The 23,149-nt window shown below is 37.5% G+C and overlaps 1 protein-coding gene across 1 annotated transcript in view; it reads left to right on the plus strand.

Annotated features, from left to right (window-relative positions):
- CPEB3 (cytoplasmic polyadenylation element binding protein 3) overlaps positions 1–23,149 on the plus strand; it is an 83,237-nt gene that overhangs the window by 44,398 nt on the left and 15,690 nt on the right. The window contains exons 5-6 of the mRNA XM_010021406.1: positions 7,247–7,414; positions 9,258–9,347. Coding sequence (XP_010019708.1) covers positions 7,247–7,414; positions 9,258–9,347 — 258 coding nt within the window. The remainder of the gene's footprint in view (positions 1–7,246; positions 7,415–9,257; positions 9,348–23,149) is intronic.

Below are 23,149 nucleotides of genomic sequence, written 5' to 3' on the forward strand. Positions count from 1 at the left end.
AAAATCTCAAAATGCTTTCTATTAAGTCTTCCGTAAAATGTGATAATACAAATAAATGGTGTCCCTTATTTCTGTATTTGAAATTGCCTGATCAGGTTCACTTTTAGCTATGATGTGGAAACAAATTTACTGTTTCCTTGAAATGCTATTTGACTCATATACAATGTGCAGATCCAATCCCCTATTATAATAAAGCAATTTAAAAAAATGAAAATTTTCATCAGTTTCATATAACTTTCTTTGAGACACAGTTAGAATGTAAGCATTGCAGTTGAGTGTGTTTTGATTTGCTGCAAAAATGGGTAATCTTAGCTGCAGACTTTTGGGAATTCCAGTAACAGTAGCACTAAGTTTGCTTAATTGCATTGCGAGATTTGGGGTTTGGGGAGGCTTTTTTGCTTGTTTGGAAAAGTCAACTCTGTCTCTGGGATGAAGTGAGTTAATAGTTTCAGGAGAGTTATCAGAGGGTATAAAAGAATGTATTATTCCTTTGTATTTGAGTACATGCAATTTGGGACATTGGTTACGTAAGTTTCTACCTGTCAGCTAAAGAAAGTTGCAAAGGGATGGAGAAACACTGACAGGGTGGTGATCCTCCTGGGAGTTGCACAACTGATCAGTGCATACTTGTAGCAATTTCACAGTTTACATGGGAAAATGTGCACATCGCTTCTTACAGCAATGCTTCCATTAATACCAAAGTGCCCTGTGAGGTACAGGAAAGAATCACTTTTATGCTTGGTTTCTAAACATTTCAGGAGATGGTTTTCTGTGAAAATGACATTCATATTTGGCACTAAAAACAGATTATGGGAGTAGCTTCATTGGAGGTGGAACAAGTTTGAGAACTCCCAGTCTCTTTTCTTTTGTCTTCTGTTGGAATTACGCAAGAGATAAAGTAACTTCGGGTATAATAACATTGGTAATTTCGTTGTTTGTAACGTGCAGTAATTTTCATATTGGCTCCCAAACGTCTTCATTCAAGAATAATGTCTAAATTGTTTACTTTTCTAAAATAAAACAGAGGAGTTATGAAATTTACCTGATGAACGAGCTCTGAACTTTGGCTTATGAGCACAATGGGTGTTTTTATTAACTTGCCCCAACTGACACATTCTTATTTTGCATTCTGTGTAAGCAACATCATAAAGTCTATTAACATTCTTAAGCTGCTGTGCTGAGTAACTGTCAGCTCTTGGAAAATATAACATTTTAATGTAAGCACCAGATAAAATCAAGTTCAAATTATGTTTGTGTGTGAAAAATGGCAGGATAAAAAGATGTAGGTGTTACAGTGTCTTGAGACAGTGTTTCTTCAGGGCTTAAAGAAGCAGGTACTTGGGTAGAAGAGAGGTTACCAGTGCTTGTGCTGAAGGAGTTTGAGCCTTGCTCTGGGTAGCGCCTGTGGCCACTTAGCAGCGAGAGCCAGGGGACCAGTCTTCAGATGAGTAGCTCTCAACTAGCTGCAACTGATCCATCATGTAATTGCTGGCCAAAGAAAAGTGGATAGAGAAAGGCAAGGAGCATGGTGGGACACCACAGGACATGACATGGATTTGAAGATGGAAATAGAAAAATAGAAAGTTTCATGGTAAAGAACACTTGGGATATAGAAGGAGGGAGCGGGAACTAGATAAAGTGGATTAAGGGGGATTGTAGGGAGAGCTAAAGGAATCAGGCCTAAAACTTGTGCAAGACCAGAAGGCATTGTGTTAGTTTTATGAATAGAGATGGGGTTGGGAAGGAGGAGCAACACAAACAGTACTGCAATGAAGAGAGAAAGAAAGAAACCAGGGCTCTGTTACCTATTGCCTAAGCTTACTTTCTGTTAAAAAACTCTACCTGATCCCTAGCCTTCCACATTTGATTACCTTGGAAGGCCACAGATATCTTTTGTAACAGATCAAAGTCCTTGTGTAGAAGACACTGTTTTCCAGATTATTTTTTAGTATTCTAGAATTTCAGATTAAAAATGCTGCTTTTTTTCATTTCCCATGATACCACAAAATAGCTTCTGCACTTGTACAACACTGAATTTTGCTATTGATGCATGTTTCATTGATACGCTGTATTAACTCTGGTAGCGACAAAGATGTTTTGTCAATCTGTTTTTATTCGTCTGAACACCGTGGCTATTGCGTTCATGTTGTTTTGGTAGGATTTTGGTATTTACAGATTGTTAATTATTTAAATTGAAACATAGTCAGAAGATATGTTCTCCACAACTAATTAATAAAATGCAAAACGAAATCTTTTAATTAGGATTACTGTTGATTATGTTTATTGCCTCTTAAAACCATAATCCTAAATTATTATCTTATAGTGCTGTAAGACTGATATGCCTGATTTTTTAAATACCTTTGCTATTTAGAAAACTTGCACAGCAGGTATGTTCCTTTTTTATTTTTTCCTTTTTTTTCCTCCCCCTGGCTGTGTCATCTTCAGACTTTTTCTCTTGTCTTGGGTTGTTTGAATTTCACCTTGCACTTTTTGAATGTCTTTTCTTTCTTTATGGTGGGAGGGGAAAAAGAGAAGAGGTAGAAGCTACATTTTCTTTGCTTTTGGAGCTAAATCTAATGACAGCTGTACCGACAATTTTCTTCTGTGTTTACATGCAGCCAGGAGCTATGGGCGGAGAAGAGGTAAAAGTATTTACTAAATGTTTTGTTTGCTGAATAGTGGGAGAAATAAATATTTAGTTCTCTTTATGATGATGTTACTGATTTTAACATTATTTGATCAATTGCATTGTATAAATCAATCTCATGTTTTTCATTTGCAAAAAATCTCCCTTTTAATAGCAGCTAAAAGCAATGGTGATCTTGAGCTGGTAACTTCAAGTGTGTTGCTATTACTAGTGAACTGGAGTATGACTGAATATAAAGACTCTTTCATGATACAAGTTACTTTAAATGTGTAGTGGTCAAAAAAGACGTTATTTTCAGCTGTGGGGTTTTTTTTGGTGTAAATGCAATGTTTAATTAGTGCATTGACCATTTAAAAAATACTTCTCTTCTTAGATGTAACATCTTTAAGTGACTGTTACACTTGAGTATTACATTGGAGGTAGAATTAGCCTTGGATACAACATTGTGAATACCAATACTAGTAACTGTCCTCAAGAGTGAATGTTGATGATTATGATAAAAGATAGAACATTTGAGCATATTTTAACTTTATTTTGTCATAGACAAGCCTTAAAAAATAAAAGCAGACTGAGAACATTACCAAATGTTCAGGGCTGCATGGAAGTTTATTCTGAGAGATTAATGAACATGGACAATAGGAAGCTTGCTGACTATAAGAAAGCTACTAATGTAGCATTTATATGCCATAGGTTACACAAGCTGATTTTTAATTGAGAAACTAACAGTGATAATTGCAGCTTCTAACATTTAGAGTTGGGCAGTGCCGTCTGTCTGGGGTACTTTGGCATTAAACTTCATTTTATCGTCTTTTTTCATGTATGTTCTGTGACAGCTGTGCATGTGACATCCCTGTCTTTTAAGAATGTACAATTTGCATCAGGTTTGTGAAGAAACCTGGATACAAACCTAGCCATACAAGCAAGCCAATAGCATGCAAGTAACTTGTAGTTTGCACATCTGTATGGATTGAGGTAGTAGGCCATAAAGGCTACACTAGCACAGTTTATAATACAGAATTTGAGGTGATTTTAGTCAAAGCTGGTTTTAGTGTTTATTTGACAGCTAAACAAAAAGAAAATATTCAGGTTTTCCCCACAAACTTCCTATTTTTCCCTGCTTCCAATGAACATAGCTATAGAACATAGAACAGGCTATTGTCAACGGATGTTGAAAGCATCCTAAAAATCATACTTTTTCAGTGGTCTTATGGTACTGAAACAAATTGGTAAGTATGCGGAGTGTATAATATTGTATACTCCCTGTGCATGTAAACAGTTTAATTTCATTTTAAGGCTGTGGCAAGTCTTTCCAGGTTGATCAAATGGCACCAAAGTAGGGAAGGAGGTGGGAATCAGTTGGACATTATAACCTGCTTGCAGTTCATGTTTACTTATAGAAGTGAAATACAGTAATGTGGCAGTAACTGTGATGAATACAGTGTAGGCTGTTTTATAAAAACTATAGTGCTGACAAAACAGGGCAAACAAGTTCTGAATGTGCTGGGCTTTCAGATTTTTTTTATTTTTTTTTCTCTCTACCAAAAAGCATGTGTCACTCCATAATAATAGTTTCCTGTGTGAAAGCCAGACTTTTCTGTAGTGACAAGTAGATTTTTGTGTGCGCGCACGTATGTCTTGTCATTAATGTTAGGGGTTTCGTGACTTCCCTTCTTCATACAATACCAAAGTCTGTGATACTCATGCTTTCTCATTACCTTGAATTTTACAATGTTGTTTTGAGCTTTCTTAACATTAAGAAACACGAAATTCTGTAACAGTCTATTAAAAACATGGTGTTGTATATCAAATATTCTCATTTATCCCTCTCTACTATTGTTTTTTGCCATTTGCATTGCTGTAATATGCAGAGTACCCAGAGGCAAATCTGTGCAGGAACTTGTTTCATGTTTATTATATATGGATATTGTAATTAGCATTTGATTCTGTGACTAAGCATCTTCAGTGGGAAGGTTTTGTCAGAAATTTCTTGGGGCTTGCCATAACCAATCAGTTCTTTGCTTGATCCCCAGTTTTCTTCGAGTAGAGGTGAGCATTTCCTTGTAGGTGTCATGGTTAGAGCTGTTGAGTCATGTTGCTTTAGGTACCTGGTTTTTAACTTTTACAACCAGTTTTTCAGGTATAGGTATCAGCACAGCTGTGGAAAATCAGCACAAGCTATATTCTGCTGCACTGGCAAGGGCACAGGACTAAACATAAGACATCTAGTGGTTTTCCCATAATACTGTCCCAGAGATTTGCCTCTGAGGGTTTCTTGAGGTGATGTCTCAATATTAATTGCTTCAGAATAGGTTTTTCTCATGTTCTTGCTCATTCCCTTTTCTGAACCTACGTAAACTTTCCAGCATCCTAAGCAGCCTGTGGCAGGGGGTTCCACAGCTTGACTTGCTTTCAGCCTTGCCACATGCTGATTGTGTTCAATGCATTTTATTTTCCCCTTACTGGAAGAGACAGTGAACAATTATTCCCTATTCCCTTGTCTCTATGTTGTACATGTATACTTAACTATAAATTTTTAGCTCATCTTTTGCATTTACTTGAGTACAGTGCTTGCAGACTGTCAATCATGTGGCATAAGAGGAGAAATTTTGCTTTTTAAGCTGCTGTGCATTTTTATTATTTCCTTCAGAACTCAGCACTTGTTCAGCCTTCTCTGTACACTTGTGTTTTAGCTGAACACCTCATTCTAGCGTCTATTAATTTCATATGTCAACTTCCACTAATGGCTCATGCTGTTTATTTTTTACAGGAAGGTAGGTTGGGGGGTGGGTGGGAATTAAAAGATTATTTGGCTTCTTAGTAATGTCAGTCTTCTATGGATATTTTCTCATTTCTTACTTTTCAGTGGGTTTTCTGCTTCGATATTTTTACACAATCTTAGCAGTCCTAATTATTATTTCTCTCATGCATGTGTTCTCTTTTAAGCTGAAATGCTTATGTTTATATATGTGCATGACCTCTTTGTCCATTAATGGGATATTCATCAATAATCTTCCCTGTTTCATGCTCTAACCCCACCATTTTTGACAACCAGTTATACTAGACTTTAAAGTGTAGCCTCTCTAGATCCTTCTCTGATTGTGGCATTTACCCTTTTTTAATGTTGGTGCTTAAAAGCACAGTAGGATTTTTGCTTTGGTGGAGTTTTGTATCTGAGATCTCTCTCAATGTTGTACATTTTATATACTCTTTCTAATCAAGACTTTTGTAGTGCTTGATGCTCATTAAAAATCAGGCTGATGTTCTGTGTCAGTCAGAACATCTTTGCTGATTTTTGTTTGTTAGCTTCATTTCCGTATGTTGGATTGCTGCTGCCTTTTGTAATGTCCTTTACTACTGGAGACTCTATTACTGATATTTTCAGTGTATACATTTTTCTGAATACTGTCCCTTTGCATGTTTTGATTTTTCTTCTTGCCCCTGTTTTTATTTCCTGTACTTCCTGTGCTGTTGATAGGAGTATGGCATTAATTCTTCCTTAGGTCTTGCTGGCAGTCAATTTCATGTGATCCATTATCTTCGAATTAAATTATGTGCCCTGCTATTCATACTTGTAATTAACCCCCCTATAAACTGTTTGTATCAATTAATTATTATCCATCCCTGAGAGCAATCCTCTGTGATGAGGGGACAATTGGCATTCTCAGGGCTGAGATGGGGTTCCCATTCAGACATCGCTCGACATTGCAGGATTTAATTTTCAACTCTGCTATAAGGAATTATTATATTCTGAAGCTGGCATGTTCTAGTGTTGCTTATATAGAGACTTTGAATATTTCTTAATCTTCTGGTTCTTAAGGTAATGTGTGTGTGCTTTGGTAGTAAGCAACAAGTTAATTGCATCAGATGATCACAAGTTAAATTAATTTTCATTAACAAACTGAGTAGCAGCCATTTATGTTGCTTTTTGTTAACTCATTACTGAAAGGGTGTTTTAACACTTGACAGGCTGTCCTAGATAACAACTTTTTACTTCAAATGCAATTTATTTAATAAGATTTTAAAGATTCTTTTTTTTTCTTGTTAGATAAGCATCTTGCTCCACCTACACGTTTAATATCCACAACACAAAGCTTTTCTATGTTTATTTTGTTGTTTCCCCCCCCCACTGAGATCGGTTCTTTATTCACTCAAGGAGGAAGTGATGCAGCCCTTGTGGTTAGGACCCTGTAAAGCACTCTGAAGGAAACTGTTCTGCCGTAAAAGATCATTCCTTCAAGATCTGTTATGGAACATTTAAATCCCTAAGAATTATTTTGAAATTTAAATCTTACAAAAATTGTTTCCATAGTTATGACACACAGTTACATCAGATAACTGGCTGGTTTTCATTGCTAGTCATTTGCAAGGGTTTGTTTTAAAGCTGTATTAGGTTTATTGGCTTGTAAGAATAATACAGTCTTGGAAAAATAGAAGCAATACTAATGAACATCATGTGGATAACTAGACCACTTAGCTGGGCCCCTTTATGTAAATTCTGTTAAAGCAAAACAGTAAAAGTAAAATAATAACAATTTTTACTGAAATATTTAATTCTCCAGGAAACAGCGTTAACTGTAGATACTACAAAATCTGTTACAGGTCGGTCTTCACTATTTCCTTTTGAAGATGGCTTCCTAGATGACAGTCATGGTGATCAGTCTTTATCATCGGGTCTCAGCTCTCCAACACGCTGTCAGAATGGTGAAAGAGTGGAACGCTATTCTAGAAAGGTGTTTGTTGGAGGTCTTCCTCCTGACATTGATGAAGGTACTGTGAACAAGTTACGCTGGGGACATGTGGGAAGTGGCTTTCATACAGTTACTTTTAAAAGTCTGATTTTCCTAAAAACAAATGTATTTTCCCAGGTATGTCACTTGTTGTGCTCGTGGCATTATTTAAACCAAACAAGCACCACCACCTGCAACACCTCAGAATTTTAACTGACATTCTTTTCTGCTGTAGATCAGAAGAGATAGAGACAGAAATGCCTTCATAGCAGGTCATTTGGTCTGCAATAGCAGCAAGTGTTCCCATGTATGTAAAGTGGGAAAGCTGAAAAAGGGAACTTTGTGGCTACTGTCACTCCTCTGTAGTGTTTCCCAGTTCTTTATAAAAGATGTGTTTGACTTTAAGGACTTTGTTAATACAATCCTTACCAAAATAAAGCAGGTTTTAATCAACTCTTATATCAGCAATTATGCAATGTTCAGTAGACAAATGTAGGGTAATTAATATGGTTACAAAATAATAACCAGCTTAGTGGGCACGATCAGTTTTTTCCTCCATATCAATTAGTATCTGCTCTATTTGTGTGTGCCCCCACCCACCCTGACTCCCAGACCAAAATGACAGGTTTTGTTGTATTTTTCATAGTACAGCTGGAATCCACCATTATCTGGCTTCAATTGACATATATAGGGAATTTGAGGAGGCCTTATAATGGAGAGAGGGATCTCCAAATCTGACCTACTAAATTCAGGCCTAAGTGACATGCAATTTTCATAAATAGTATGAGTTGCCAGTCTGTGGTTTACAGACAGCTCAAATGCAGTTCCCGTGTCACATCACGAGTTACAGGACTGTTGGTACTGGTACTGCTGGGTAATCTGGATCCCCAGCTGTAAGAAGCAGGAGGCTGACAGGCACAATTGATGTGAACATTGCTGGGTCACTCAGAATAAAAATACATGGCCATCCTACCCCGTGAGGAAGTAACGTGGCTGCCTGGGAGCAGTTACCCTCTTCCATGAGAGGTCTACTCCAGTAACGCCTTTTTCCTTCAGCTCCTGCATTATGCAATGTGTGTTTTGTGGCCATAGTCACTTGGAAAATCTGATGTGCAGCTCATGGGGTCAGATAAACTGGACACATCTCAAACAGCAAGCAAAGAATTGGAAAACTGCTGCCTTAGTCTTCGAACTCTTCAGATTGTTGCTCTAATCTATATCTAGCATCACGTTAGAGACAGTTTTAAACTAATTCTTTCTTTAAAGTACATAAACAAATGCATCGAGGAGAAAAAGATATTTTAAAAAAGAACGTAAAATACTTTTTTCCGAAACATTTGCATGTAGAACAGAATTGCCCTACAGGATAGTTTGAGATGTGTGTCCCTCAGTGTTTCTAAATTAATGTTTAAAAAACAACAAAATAACTTGGTAATTCAAGGCAGATTTCCAGAGGGGATGAAGAAGGTGAAGTCCCCACAGTCATGTGACCTGACGCACCCTGCTTTCTAGGGCATGCTGCAAGGAGTGGCCGTGCTGACATGTAGCTCCTCTGTCAGTCCCATGTGGCTGCATCTGACCCTGCTTTGTGGCTATAATTAGAAATAGATCGCAGCTGAAGCATATTCACTTCTGATAGATCATGTTTGCATTTAATCCTGCTGCAAACTTGCATTAGTGGAATGTAAGATTACTTTTTTAAGCAGCCATGTGTACATAAAGAATATTTAGGCAATCCTCTATGTGCACTACTGCAGTTCTTACTTTTCTTTATAGGTGTAGAAAGTAGTCTGTTTGGTTTTGGGGATTTTTGAAAGTAAGAATTTTACTTGCCACTGTCAGTCTTCAGATTCTCTCTAAGGTGCCTCATTTGTTTTTTGTAGATGAGATCACTGCCAGCTTTCGTAGGTTTGGACCTCTTGTGGTGGACTGGCCTCACAAAGCTGAAAGCAAGTCATATTTTCCACCTAAAGGTAATTAGTTTAAAATACATTCATGCAGGCTCTTCTGGTGAAAGGAAATGACATCTGCAATGTGGCAATCCATTACAAAGAAAAGATTTGACTCTTCATGATGAATTTTGTCTCTTTTGATAAGCATGTTTTCAGCAGTTGTAGTGATGGAAAAAACAGAATTCAGTAACTGAAATGTGGTCATTTGTGCGTACTTTTCGGCAAGCCTGGAGTCGTTGAATCCTGCCTTAACTTACACTAGGCTTACTTTAGAAGGCAAGTTACACAAATTTCCTAGTGCAGATTCTGTTGCAGTTTGCATATTGTAGAAACTATAGATAGTAGTTGGAAGTTGGGTACGTGTTATCTTGTAGAGAAGTATGAGTCCACCTTGTACATGCTCTGGCCCAAGAAGCTGTGATCCTGCTCAGAACCATAAGGTCTGCAACAGGGCTCACCGGGAGCAGAACTGCAGCAATGAGCTCTGCTGAGAGAGATGGCGTCATGTATCGCAATCACAGAGTTTCTAGGTTGGAGCTGATTTGTTCCAGGGTGGTTTAGAGTGTGTGCACAGGTGGGGCAATTTCATATCTGTCAGCAAAACACTATGCAGACTGGTTCTGGTTGAGAAAGAACAGTTTATGGGAAACCTGTTTGCGAGACCTTGATATATGCAAGATCAGATTGTTCTTACTGTATCCTAGTCTCCCCTATGATTTTGTAGTACACTATAGATGTTCTATTCTCAGTCACATGTGCATCTTGCATATAGTTTGGGAGTTCACTTGTAATCTGAAACTGTGACATGAAGTTATACAGAATTTGTGATCTATATATTAAGATTTTCTGTTCTCACTGACCCTGAAAGCTCCAAATTGTTCATTAAGGGCACTGCTTATTTTGGCAGAACAATTGGCTGTTCAGTTAGTGAACTAGCTAATACAGTATTTTGATAGATGTATTTTGACTATAAAAACCACACAAATAAAAGCCAACTTAATTTATCTGGAAGCTGAAGGGCTGGAGGCAAGATAACTGTGACAAATGCTTGCCCTGCAAACAGTATTTGAGGCACTCAAAACCAGAACAAACCCCATCCATGCTGCCTCTTTCCTGTTCTGTTCTCACAACTCAGCCTTGCTGAGAGTAGTTATTATGCATAATCTGTTCTTGAATTTAAAAAGAAAAGAAGCAAAAAGAAACCCCAAACCAGCAACAAAACACCCCAAACTTCAAAAAACGCACATAAATTCGTAAGGACAATTGGTAAAATGTATGATTTTCCCTTTTAGTTTTATTTTTAAAGGTCTTTAGGGTCTTCCTGGCTAGTGAATTCAGGTTGTACCTTCACTTAAAAGTTGGAAAAACCCAACCAAAACAGTAAACCCAGCTGCTTCTTGTCCCTAATATCTCCTAGTACCCGCCACTTCCTTTTTTTTTTTTTTTTTTCTTTTTTTTTTCTCTTATTAATTCAATAAGTAACTGTTCATGGTAGGTCGACATGGGACTTCCAGTTATGATCTAGGTCTGTAGCTGACAGTGAACTAGTTACACCTCGCCAAAACATGTAAAAATGTTTTTAAGCAAGATCTATTTTAGCAGAAGACAAGGGAACGCAGCCTCACGTCTATTTTTGCCATGATTCTAATATAGGAAACAGCTTTCAAAGCCCTTGCCAGTTGCCCTGAACGTCTGTCTGAAAGTGCTAAACAACAGTCAATCCCAACTGTTCCAGATTTATTTATAACTTACTTCTTAGTTATCAGTCAGGGCTGCAGCATCATACGTCCTGCATTCCTGTCTTTGAGATACACTTACAGTCGTGTTAAGCTTGGTAGGTCAAATGTACTTGATTTACTCTGATCCCATATAGGCAGCATGTGTGTAGAAGACACAATGTCTCTGACCAGCAGTCAAAGGGTAAAGTTTGAATATATGTTTTATTTTTTTCACAGCTCTTTGGTCTATTTTATATTTATAAGGAGTACTTATTTGTCAAAGTTGTTATGGAGTCATTGACAGAAGTACCACAATAAAATGCCTCCACTGCTGGTTTTCATTAGAAGTTACTTTAGAACTAAAATTGTCTTTAAAAAAATCCCAAACGAAACAACCCTTTTTATTTTAAGCTGGTTTGATGCATTATCAGGCGTGTCTTTAAAACATACAGTGAAATGAGAAGAGATAGCTGAAATTATGCTTGGTGCAAAATTCAGTGACATGACTTATTCAGCTGTCAAATACTCACGAATTCAAATGCTTTCTCCTTTCCCTTTTCAAGATACCTTTGTTGCCAGGTTGCATTGCTAGTCTGTAAATTCTGTGACATTTTGAATATGATTCTTTCGAGTGGAAAATATGACACACCCTCCCCCCTCCCCCCTCCCCCCCAAAAAAAGACAAATTATAGAGGAGAGAATGAGTTGGTTTTTGTCTGCTAGCAATCGCAAAGGAAAACAAGAGAAATGGGTTGTTCGAATGCAGTGGGGATGACGTGGAGGCTAATCTTTGTTCACACATTAATAAAGCCTGGCCTCCAAGGCTTCTCCCACCTACTTAATGTGCCCACTGGCAGTAAAAGCGAACCCTGCTTTCCGAAAATGTGCCATCACCTCCAGACAGACTTTTGTGCCTTCTTGATGGACAGCCTGCTTCATTACTCCTTCGTGTCTGTAGGGTCAGACCAGTGGGCAGTGTATGGACTTAAAACAAAGTTCAGTATTTTCTTTTTTGCTTTGATAAGCATTCAGTTAGAGGTTTGGAGAGGCCAACATCAGTAGTTGGTGCCAAGGGTCAGCATAGTCAGCTAAGTTTTACACTGGAGCCATTTTACCTCATGTCTTTCTCTTTTCATAGTTACATTCAGGTAATGACATCCCTCACAGTCCTGAGTGTATTAATGCAGACTTGCAGTATCCACTTATTAGTATATGTTATTGTATTTGTGGAATATTTACTGTGTTGGTGCAATATCTGAATTCCCTTGTAGTCGCACTATATTAGGAACACTTTGTTGATATTCCTAGGGCTAGGAACAAAAAGCTGCAGGAACTTGATCAGATCAAGTTTAGCCATGGCTAATCTGATCAAGCATGAAATCTGAAATATTAAAATGTTGCTTACAGTCTAGAGACCTCCCCCACCACTGCCACCCCACCAGGGTCTTTATCTGGTTAGTTTAGTAAGTTAGGCCACAGATGTATAGTCACTTCTAGCAAGCTGCTTTAGCTAATTTATTAGTTAGGTATGGTTGATTAGCTTAGGTGCAGTGAACGTAGCCTGTTTTCAGGACTAGCTGGAGTCCAGAAACATTCCTGCAGTGTTGAGATTGAGCAAAGGTTTTCCTGGATTGACATCCTGAGCAGGATGGTGTCACCAGAGGTTGTGCTTAGGCACATTGCCTCAGATCTAGTGCTGGACCTGAAGGACAGAGGAGGGCCACGAGGACGATAACGGGGCTGGAGCACCTCCCGTATGAAGACAGGCTGAGAAAGTTGGGGCTGTTCAGCCTGGAGAAGAGAAGCTGCGTGGAGATCTCATAGCAGCCTTCCAATATTTGAAGGGGGCCTATAAGGATGCTGGGGAGGGACTCTTCATTAGGGCCTGTAGTGGTAGGACAAGGGGTAATGGCTTCAAACTTAAACAGGGGAACTTTAGGTTAGATCTAAGGAAGAAGTTCTTCACAGTGCGGGTGGTGAGGCACTGGAATGGGTTGCCCAAGGAAGTTGTGAATGCTCCAACCCTGGAGGAGTTTAAGGCCATATTGGACAGAGCCTTGGGCGACATAGTTTAGTGTGTGGTGTCCCTGCTTATGGCAGGGGGGTTGGAACTAGATGATCTTAAGGTCCTTTCCAACCCCAACTATTCTATGATTCTATGACATAAACAGTTGTGTGTGAAATACGTGGACCTGTAATCTCCAGCATAGTGAATTACACCAAGGCTTATTTCAGTGCAGTGCCAGCATTATGATTTTGGACCTTGGGGGATTGCAGACCAACATTGGTGTGTCCACACCGTATTCCTTAATGTCTCTACTGTCTGTATTATGTTTTCCTGTTTTCCCAGATAGTCTTGGGGTTTTTGTTACCCTTACTGAACCTTGCCTGACATCACAGAATGCACCATGAGCATGTTCGGGAAAGTGCTCTGGCTTGGTCAATGGTTGAGTTTTGGTTATTATAATAACAAAGCCAAAATCACCTGATAGATCAAACAGCCCTTACAGGATGCATTGGTTGCCAGAGAGTTCAGTATTTAGATTGCTGAGAGAAGAGGGGCTGGTGGCACCCAGCTGTTTTGTCACTGAAAGTATATATTATGCACTTGGGCAAGAGCAGCTGATAACAGCTGACGACGTGTATAAGAGTTCTTATTTCTACTTCTGAGCATCTGTATTATTGCCTTAACATTTATTATTTACCACCCCCCAACTTACCCTTGTAAGCTTAGCACTGTGTTTTTCTGTTGGTATCATCCATGAGGTGATTTTAATGTTTCGATTCTGAAAAAGGCCAGTTCACTCCCATTGCCTGGAAAGTCTTTGGATTGCTACCTTTGGCAGCTGTTTGGATATGTTAGTAATGGAACTGGCAAAATTATAAATGCCATGTGTTGGTCTCGGGTAAGCAGATGCCCAGTTTGTGATGTGTTTACTTGGCTTTCACCACACAGTTTTGGGAATTAAATGTGGTTTGCAGCTAACTATTTTTTGAGTACCTATGAGATGTTGAGAAATAATGAAATATGCAGTAAAGAATGTTATCAAATGGCACAGTCTATTTCTCTCTGGCAAAATCCAGAGAACTCGTATTTTATTGAAACAGAAATTGATGGGGTTTTTACTTATTTGCTGGTCTGAGTTAAGCAATGCTTATGCTAACTGCAGCCATTTTATTAAACAAATGGTGCCAACTGTTTCAAAACCATTCTTTAATTTTTTTTATTTTAACAGATTGCCAGCTTTAAAACAGCTTTAAAAAAGGTCTTTACTGATTTTTTTCTTTGATTTTTCTAGCGATCACTAAAAGCTGCACAATGTATTTTAAAATACAAAAATTATGCAAAAGTCTTTCACTGTTCCTTTAAATATAGGAGGACTGATGTTTGGATAAACATGAGATTTAGAGTGAGAAAATGAAGCATGGCAGAGCTTGGAGATAGGATGGATTTGAAATAGGAGGAATGCTTTGGCTTTGCAGTTGATTTAGGTGTGTGGTTTCCAGTGTTCCCTGGTTAGTTACTCTGTTATTTGATAAAAATAAGCACTTCTGTCCCTACTGCTCCAGGGGATGGTAAAGGTGAAAAAGATCTCAAGAAGAAAATGGTGTATGCAAAGTTTCACAGAGGAACATTGTGAAATTATTGTCATACTTTAAAACAACTGGTAGGACAAACTGCATGAGCCTTCTCGATGATCTCTAAGGGAATGCTAGATGGGAACACCATTGTTGGTAGTCTTCTGACTGATGCTGATTTCATGGATGAGGAGCATTTGCATGGTTAATTCTCTTGCCACTGCAGTGGCAGCAGGATCCTGGAGTTGTAATTCTAATTTCATCAGCCATGATGATGAAGGTGTCTGGCTTGTCCAAATACAGCAGTCTATTCCAGTGGAACTAATTGCTTTAGCTTAACTTACCACCAAAGTCCAGCATAAAATGCGTAGCCAATTTTTGTATGGTAAAAAACAAAGTCAGAGATCATAATATTCACGAGAATGGAAACTGATATTCCTTATCCAGAAATAAATCATATGGCAAATAGTGATGCAAGATCATTTTCAAACTTTGTTTACATATTTTCCAACCTATCAGTCTTTCACCCATTGACATCTGAGGCTGTGTATCTAGTTTGTAGTCCCTGTGTGTTCCCACAGCAGGGCAGTACAATCTCAGATCAGTGCAGTTCACAAAAGGTGTGGTAGCAACATGCAGTAGACACTGATCTGCTCTCCTGTAGCTGTGTGACAAGGTCAGTTGGTTTTGCATAGAATTTTCTTTTGCGTTTTTGATGACTTTTGTTGCTTCGTGTTAGAGAATCTTTGTCCCTAAAACTACGCCATTTGCAGTTTCTTTTTCTAGAGGTAAACGTTCTCCTAAGTGAAATAGTCTCTTGTGAGATTTTATGTAACAGGCCCAAATCAAATTATTTTCTGGCTACAACACAAAAGGCGGCTGTTGTCCAAATTTAGATCTCTGTCCTATCAAGAAATTTACTCCTCACTTATGTTTGGGGTTGTTTTTTTTACTGTCCTCAAGTTGACTTTTAGTCTACAGGACACTCATCCACCAGTGTCCCACCATTTTTGGTAGTTCTTCTGTTTAGATGAATAACATTTATAGGATGAACAGTCAGATCACATTGGATAATATGATGTCTGTGTACTGTAACATGTTGTATGTATACAATAGACAAATAAAAGACTAACTTTTCTGGGTTTCTGAAGAAGTAATACACATTTTGGACTAATGTGTCATACAGGAAATAATTTCAGTAGCTCTCCATCACCTAGGTTCCTCTATTGCTCAAGTAGATTATTTAAGCAGGAAAACTTCTCTTGCCTTGAAAGTCACAGTTCACAGCCTGTGATAGTCCTAGAGTAGTTTTTCCAGTGCTAATGTGATAAAGTTTACTAATATGATAAACTTTACTGTCAGACTTACTTGTTAGCCACATACAAATGAAGAATTTAGTATTTGGTATCTGAACAGAAGTCTACAGTTTCTCATGGCTGCACTTCTGATTTGCTAGAGAAACAATTTCTTTTTACAGTCTTCCTCATTAATGTGCTATAGTCCCCAGAGTTTCCAGAAAAAAAAACCCTGTGAAGACAATCCTGTGTGGTGTTTTCAAATTCAGCCTTGATGTGTCTGGGATCTGTCAGGGAGCCTCTTTCTCACCTGACTCTATTGGAAAGTGTTTTATGTAATCAGGGCCTTGACTGCAGTTAACCACGTAACTTCATTTTACAGCATCAGTAATAAATTGCCAGAAGAGTTTTGTAGTCTTAACTGTTCAGAGGCTGTTGAGAAGTTTTTGACAGAGGCAGACAGAAATCAATGTGGAAGGGTGTTTTGCTATATTACATTCTAGATTCTTCTGCTGGACTCTGTGATTATTGGAAGAAGATGGGGTGTCTCATAATTTGGCCAGCAGTCTCAGCAAAAGGCCTTGAATTTTCCACAGAAAAAATACAGGTTTCTCAAAGGCCCAATTAGTTGGCTGGTAGCAATTAAAGGAGGTGCACTTTGGGAGCCCCTCTTCTGGCCTGCAGTGTATGTTTCCCTTTTCTATTAAATTGTATCTAATGTCTCTCAGTTTTGCTTGGTCTGTTGTGCTGGGTAGTATATTACATGAGGAGAGATACTTGGGCAACATCCGTTGCTTCCAGCAAGGCCAGTTTTGAAGTTTGTATGCATTGCATCTGCACCTGCTGATAGGTGTGTGTGGGGGGTGTCATAAGCCTCCTGTCTCTAGGCAAAACTAAAGGCCACACGTTGGAGTTGCATAATATTCTTTTTCCAGAAGAGTGTTCCCATAAATCATCTATATGCTTTTCTGTTGGTCATATGCCAACAAGGCAGGCTGGTTTCTTTCTCTCACTTTCTGGAAGTATTAAGATTGCAGTGGGATTTCTTATACTTTACACAAACTATCTATTTTATTAGAGTATATTGAGTTAAGTCACAGTTGATATTTAAGGCTTGTCTCAATGGGATTGCTGCTTCCAGAATCTAAAAAGCAGTTGATTAGAGTCTGGTTCATGCATCTACTAATCACTGCTCATCATCGCAAGCTTTCAATCAAATGCCTAATTCAGTAGGTTCTGTCTAAATAGCAATTTCAAGCATCCATTTTCTGGTCTACCTGTTGCAGTAAATTTTTTGGGACAGACGCTGAAATCATTGACTGGGATTTGTCAATGTGACTTACCTGTATATAGTGTCCAGGGTTTTTCTGTTGGGCAGCTGTTACCTGCTGTACAAACTTTCTGAAAATCTGATTTATTTAGTCTAAATATACATCTGGCTTAAATGGAAACTAGACAAGTGCTTGGTTCAGCGATGCAGTCATCTGAAGAACTGATGGTGGCCAGAAAAAAAAATGACATTTCAGACAAATTTACCAATGCTTCTTTTGGACATCGTCTTTTGAACTCATAAAAGGATGCATTTCAGGAATATGTCTTGAGTATTCTGTAGTATGTAGGTAACTGACACTGACTTACATGCAAACTGAGTATTTTTTTAATTTACTGGGCAATTAATTTTAATAAAACTGGACTTTGTTGTGGTTACAGGTTTTAAATCTTAATGGTCTTTAAGATGATCTCAAAGAGAAATGAGGAGCCCTGTGAATTTATCTGCTTATAACCAAAGATGAATCTTGCAGATCACTAGCTATCCAAATCAGGAACAGGGTCAAGTTCAAACTGTTAACTGTTTTATCTCTTTACTTTGGGAGATGCAGATGCTTTAAGGAAAGCCTAGTACTTTGTGAAACAGAAGCACATAGACCTTGATGACTGACTTAATAACATTTCCTAAATAAGAGACTGAATCATGCATCTCTTTATCATTTTTGTGGATGGTAAAGAAATATATTAGAGTGTGATAAATGCTATACTAATTGAACATACATGAATACTATAATGCTTATATCAAACTGACTCACTGAGTAGTTTGCACATCTCACATGACCTACTCAGGAGGTAAAAATATGGTCTGGCATAAATTCCCACTGGATTTGTAGCTACTCTGAAATGTTTGTATAGGGAAGAAAATATGAATCCTGATAGTGAAGCTTCTTATTGATACATTTAAACAGTGAATGGATATTTAAGCTAAAATTAAGTATATTAAATAATTCCATATAGCTACTGTTTATACTGAAATTTTGCATCGGATAATGACTAAAAGACTCATAAGCACACTGAAAATATATCTCTTCTTTGTTATTATCACTTCATAGTACGCAAAGAAAAGAAAATGCTGCTAATTCTCAGTTGAATGACTATCAGTTCACAATATCCAGTTAACTTTCTTTCAAAACCCACTATTGCCTAGACACTGAAAAAAGAGGTTTAAGGCAGCAAAACCAGAGTTGGAAAAGTGAAAGCATTACCTGGAATTTGAACATATCTAAGTACAGGAAAAAGCTTTCCATCACTTACCTATAGGAAGTAACCAGACCACTGCTGTCAAATTGAAGCAGTTAAATGTTTGTCTGATTCGCATTAACCACTTCTAAAGCCAAGGAGATTTTCCTGTGGTTTGTGTCCCTACTCCCCATCTAAATACTACCTTCATTAAATGTTGTGTTTTCTTTCATTTTGTGAATGGAAATCCATGAATTGATCTGTAAGGCTCCAGGATAAAAGCAGTGCTTTGAATAATGATAACTAGGACTTGAAAATATTTTGTGCTTTGCTAGTAGCTTGTGCTGTGTCTTGTTTTGCTAAAAATTTATGAAGCATCAAGTTCTTCCAAATCATTCAAATGAGTTTAAGGGGATGATTGGGGGTGGTGGTGAAGAGAGAGAGTTGCGGTACTAGCACTGCACTGTATTCAGTGTTTCTGAGGGTCATCTAAAAAATAAGCCATTCCATACTCCCACCCTCCAGTCAGTTCTAATAATTTCATCCTTGTGCTCTCTTTATAAATTCCTATAAGCATTATATTTATAATATTCCATTCCTAGGATCACTGCAGCGATCACACAATTATACCCCTAAAATAATGATACAGTAATTCAAAATCAGTGTGAGATCATCTGAATATATAAATCAGCAATTTACTAAATGCAATATCCCAAATTATATCTCTGTTCTCTCAAATCAGAGGTTAGGATTGGCAGTGGGAATGCATAAGGTACTAGAATGATACTGTGGATGCTTTCCTCTGATTCCAAAAACTGGGAGCAGCCAAGAACTGCTGTCTCTCTCAGATGTCTCGGTGCTGTGGTTGGCAGTTTTTATCTACATTATATCACGCAAATTCTACCTAGTTTTAGGACCACTGATGTGTTTGGTTTTTCCATTGATTATACTGAGATAGTATCATCAGTAGCCTATTGTATACCAATGGCAGTTGTGCTGTTTTAATTTTAAAAAGTGAAAGTCCAGTAATTGATTTTTGGGTTGGTTTTTTTTTTGGTTGTTTGTTTGTTTGTTTGGGTTTTTTTTTTGTTTTTCTTAATTCTGCTCTCCCAGGAAAATGCATACTCTCACTAACCAGAAACTTCTTTTTGTCTTCAGAGAGAGAAATTTGTTCTGTAGCTGTGAGTAATAAAGTTTTGGAAAAAACCTGCCATTATTAAGGCAGGCTTTTCAAGCTACATCTTTTCTATATAGTCAACAAAGACAAGAAACTTGAGCAACTAGAACCTGAAAACCTGGTGGTTAAGTAATTAACCATAAATGCACCACAGCAGCAATTGCCAAATTGCCTACTTGACTGAAAGGAAAGTCACAGCCTAGTACCAAAACTCGGCATTTGGTCTTAAGAAATGTCTTACAACTTCAGTTCCTCTCTGGGCATGGGTCACTCACTGTGAAGCACAGATTATTTGTCTGCTCACAGGAGAGTTAGAATCATACAAAATAAGGAAATAATGTTGCTGGCTTGGTCTATGTAAATGACATTGGGTAGCTTCTTTTTTCGAGTGAAGTCCTTTACTTTGAATGAAGCTCTCATCAACAGTCCCACGTGGTTTGTGTATCACAGCTCTAGGAAGTGCTGTTTCCTTATTTCTTGAAAACAAATTTAAAGAAAAATGCATCATTTACAATGAAAACCATTGGTATTGCAAACCCCCAATCAAATTTTGTTAATTAAAACTAACTTCACTGAAAAGTAGCCTTGATGTTTGGACCTTTGCCTTTTCCCCATAAAAATCTTTGTGTTGACTTTATTTTACCTCATGATGACAGTATGCATGAAATAGAAGCTGGAATCAAGCAGAAGGTTTATAATTATCTAGAATTTTTCTGTGTTAAGGTTGCTTGGAGTAGAACTGGCAATTGGCTTATTTGCAAAGGAGAGTAACAGGTTTTATTCAAACTTGGAAATAGATCTCTTTTCAGCCATCTGTTCAGCATAAAAGCAGCAGCAGCAGACCTGACCCCCTCCAGATGATGACAATAAGCTCCTCTGCCCACAGCAGTCACCATTTCCTGTCGCCCTTGAAAACCAGAATTGAAAAATTAAATTCTGAATTTAGTTTCTTTTTTGTTATACATGTGAATACATGGAAAAACATGTATTCACATTTATAACAACATTCACATGCTGACCCAAAACCAGCTCTTGCCTCATCAGAAATTTCGTCTTTGTCATATGATTAATTCATGAGACTACCCTTATAACTACAATAAACCAAATTGTATGTTACAGCCTTTCTTTTATGTTTTTATACCCTTTAATTCTGATTTATAGCTGCTAGAGATCATGTTGCAGTCTGAAGTTTTAAAATGGCTGTGACCTTTGAAAGAGGAGACAACCCTATAAATTCACTGTTGCAGTGTTTTACAGTAGTGTAGAAGTAAAATGCTGGATAATAAAGAGAGGCTTCTGTACACTTGTTGAATATTCTTTTGGGGGGCGGGAGGAGAAAGGCATTTCAATGTCTTCTTTTTCAGTACAGGTGGGTAGGAATATTTTTACTACAGGACAAACTGAGATGGTGTATGTATACTGGTTTTTCCCCATAAGCGGAGAAAGACTTGAAGCAGAGATGACAAGCAAATCCTTTCTGCTTCTTGACGTGTTTTGGAATTGAAAGAACTTTAGAAATCTTTAGCTGTATATATTCACTACAGAACTATCAAAATGTTATCCTTTCTATTCAGCACAGAAGTGCAGAGGAAATATGGGGGCACCTCTCCCATGTCCCAGAAATAATACCATGTCCTTATAGAGCAGATGTCCTCATGGAGCCAGCAGACATCCTGTGGTGGGGGTTTGTTTTGTGGATTATTTTTTTTGTCTGTTTCATTTAAATTGAAGATGTGGGGGAAAATTCTCTGTAATATTTATGACAATGTAGGAGGTTTCTAACTCCTCTGTTGTTTGTAATATGGCAAGATCATTAGTAGTAAGAGTTAAATGTTAGTTTCTGTTCCTTCAGTAGTCTCAGTGAGGGGACTATTTAATGGTAAAACTGGGGTTATGAAGACATGCAGTTTATTTTACAGAAGCTGCTGGTAGCCTGAGAAACCTCAGTTTTCATTCAGCTCTTCCATATGATCTTCCTGCTTTCTGACTTTTCTGGATATGTATCTTGTCTTCTGTTTAATTATGTGCACTTCATTTAATTGCTATTTAGATTCACAATCCAGTTCAAGTCCCAATTTTCAATGGGATTGAGGATATGTGGTACATACCTTTAATTAAAAACAAACAAAACCCACCCAAAACCAGTCTTTAATGTGGCATATGGAGAATTTCTTTATCAGAGTACTCAGACTTAGTCTAGTACTCATGAGAAACATCTAAAAATGAATAGGAGTCTCACTGCAAGATGCGAAACTGTTCACATTTCTCATACACCTTTTGTTTTTTAGAGAAAGGAACCAGCTGACAGGGGCATACACTGCTACTTAAAATTAGACTGACTAAAAGAAATTAATCTTTGCAGCCCTGACTAATACATAATTTCACTCTTCTGCAGTAGCTAAGTGAGATTACAGCCCTTTCTATTTTAAGGTTTCTTAAGTATTTAAAGCCTTTGATGTTTTTTTGAAACTCCAGTCATGCCACTGCAATGTTTAAAAGCAAATCTGCATTTTTTTTAACACCTCAGATTTTTTTTATTTTTCAAAAATGAGTTTCATTTTTAATAGTTGTTTCATCTTTGGGTTTAGAAATGTGTTTTATTCATGTTCAAAGCATCTTCTAATAAGATTACTAAGGGCAACTTTGAGCAATGACCCTGTGTCATCACATTAACTGATTTAGAAATTTGGTTCACACTGTTTCTAAATGTTCCTTTGCTGCAGGCTTTTAAAACAAATTTATTCTAGAAGTTCTAGGAAATAGAACCACAATTAAATGTAAACCTGTTTTTAAGAATCGGTGGGGAGTGGGAGTGCTACTTGTATTTCATGAAAAAATTATGTCTATAATTTTAATTTAATCTATAATATAAACTCTACTTTTTAGAGGTAGCCATCTCAACCATCTAACAATAAACCCAATAACATGACACTACAACGTTAATCTTCTTCACCAGTTTACCTCCATTTTGGTTTTTATATAATAATATGAAGTAGATATCTATATAGAAATACTTTCATAAGAGATCTTAGGCAGATGGTAGATTTCATTGTCATCTTTGAGCCTATAAAAACATCAGCGAAGACACTGTCTAAACTTTAAAAAGATAGAATGAAAGAAAATGTGCTTCAAAGGTAGTTTAAATCTGTTTGAGCGTAAGTAGTCCTTCCATTTTGCATATGAAATGAGTATGTGTGATGACCCAAAGACTGTTCTGACCTACTGTGCAGTATATAAAGAGAAGAGAAAGTCCTCTTCATTCTCCTAGTTCTGCCACCCAACATCAGTGCTTTAAAATTGAAAACACATGACCCTTAGAATATGATTTCTGTGTCTGATTTTGTAAGTGGGTTTATGGGAATGTTTGGAATTATGGATTTGAGGTCAGTTGCATAGGAAAAAATAGATGATATGCAGACTTCTGACATAGATATTCAAATACGCTTCGATTTTGTATATAATTCTTCACTGCATTTTTTTCTTTATTTAAAAAGTAGCCCCTTTAAGTAGCTCTTCTAAGATCCAGAAATAGGTTAATCTTTCCCT

This window comes from Nestor notabilis, unplaced genomic scaffold, assembly GCF_000696875.1.
Source record: "Nestor notabilis isolate BGI_N333 unplaced genomic scaffold, ASM69687v1 scaffold12389, whole genome shotgun sequence".
Taxonomy (NCBI): domain Eukaryota; kingdom Metazoa; phylum Chordata; class Aves; order Psittaciformes; family Psittacidae; genus Nestor; species Nestor notabilis.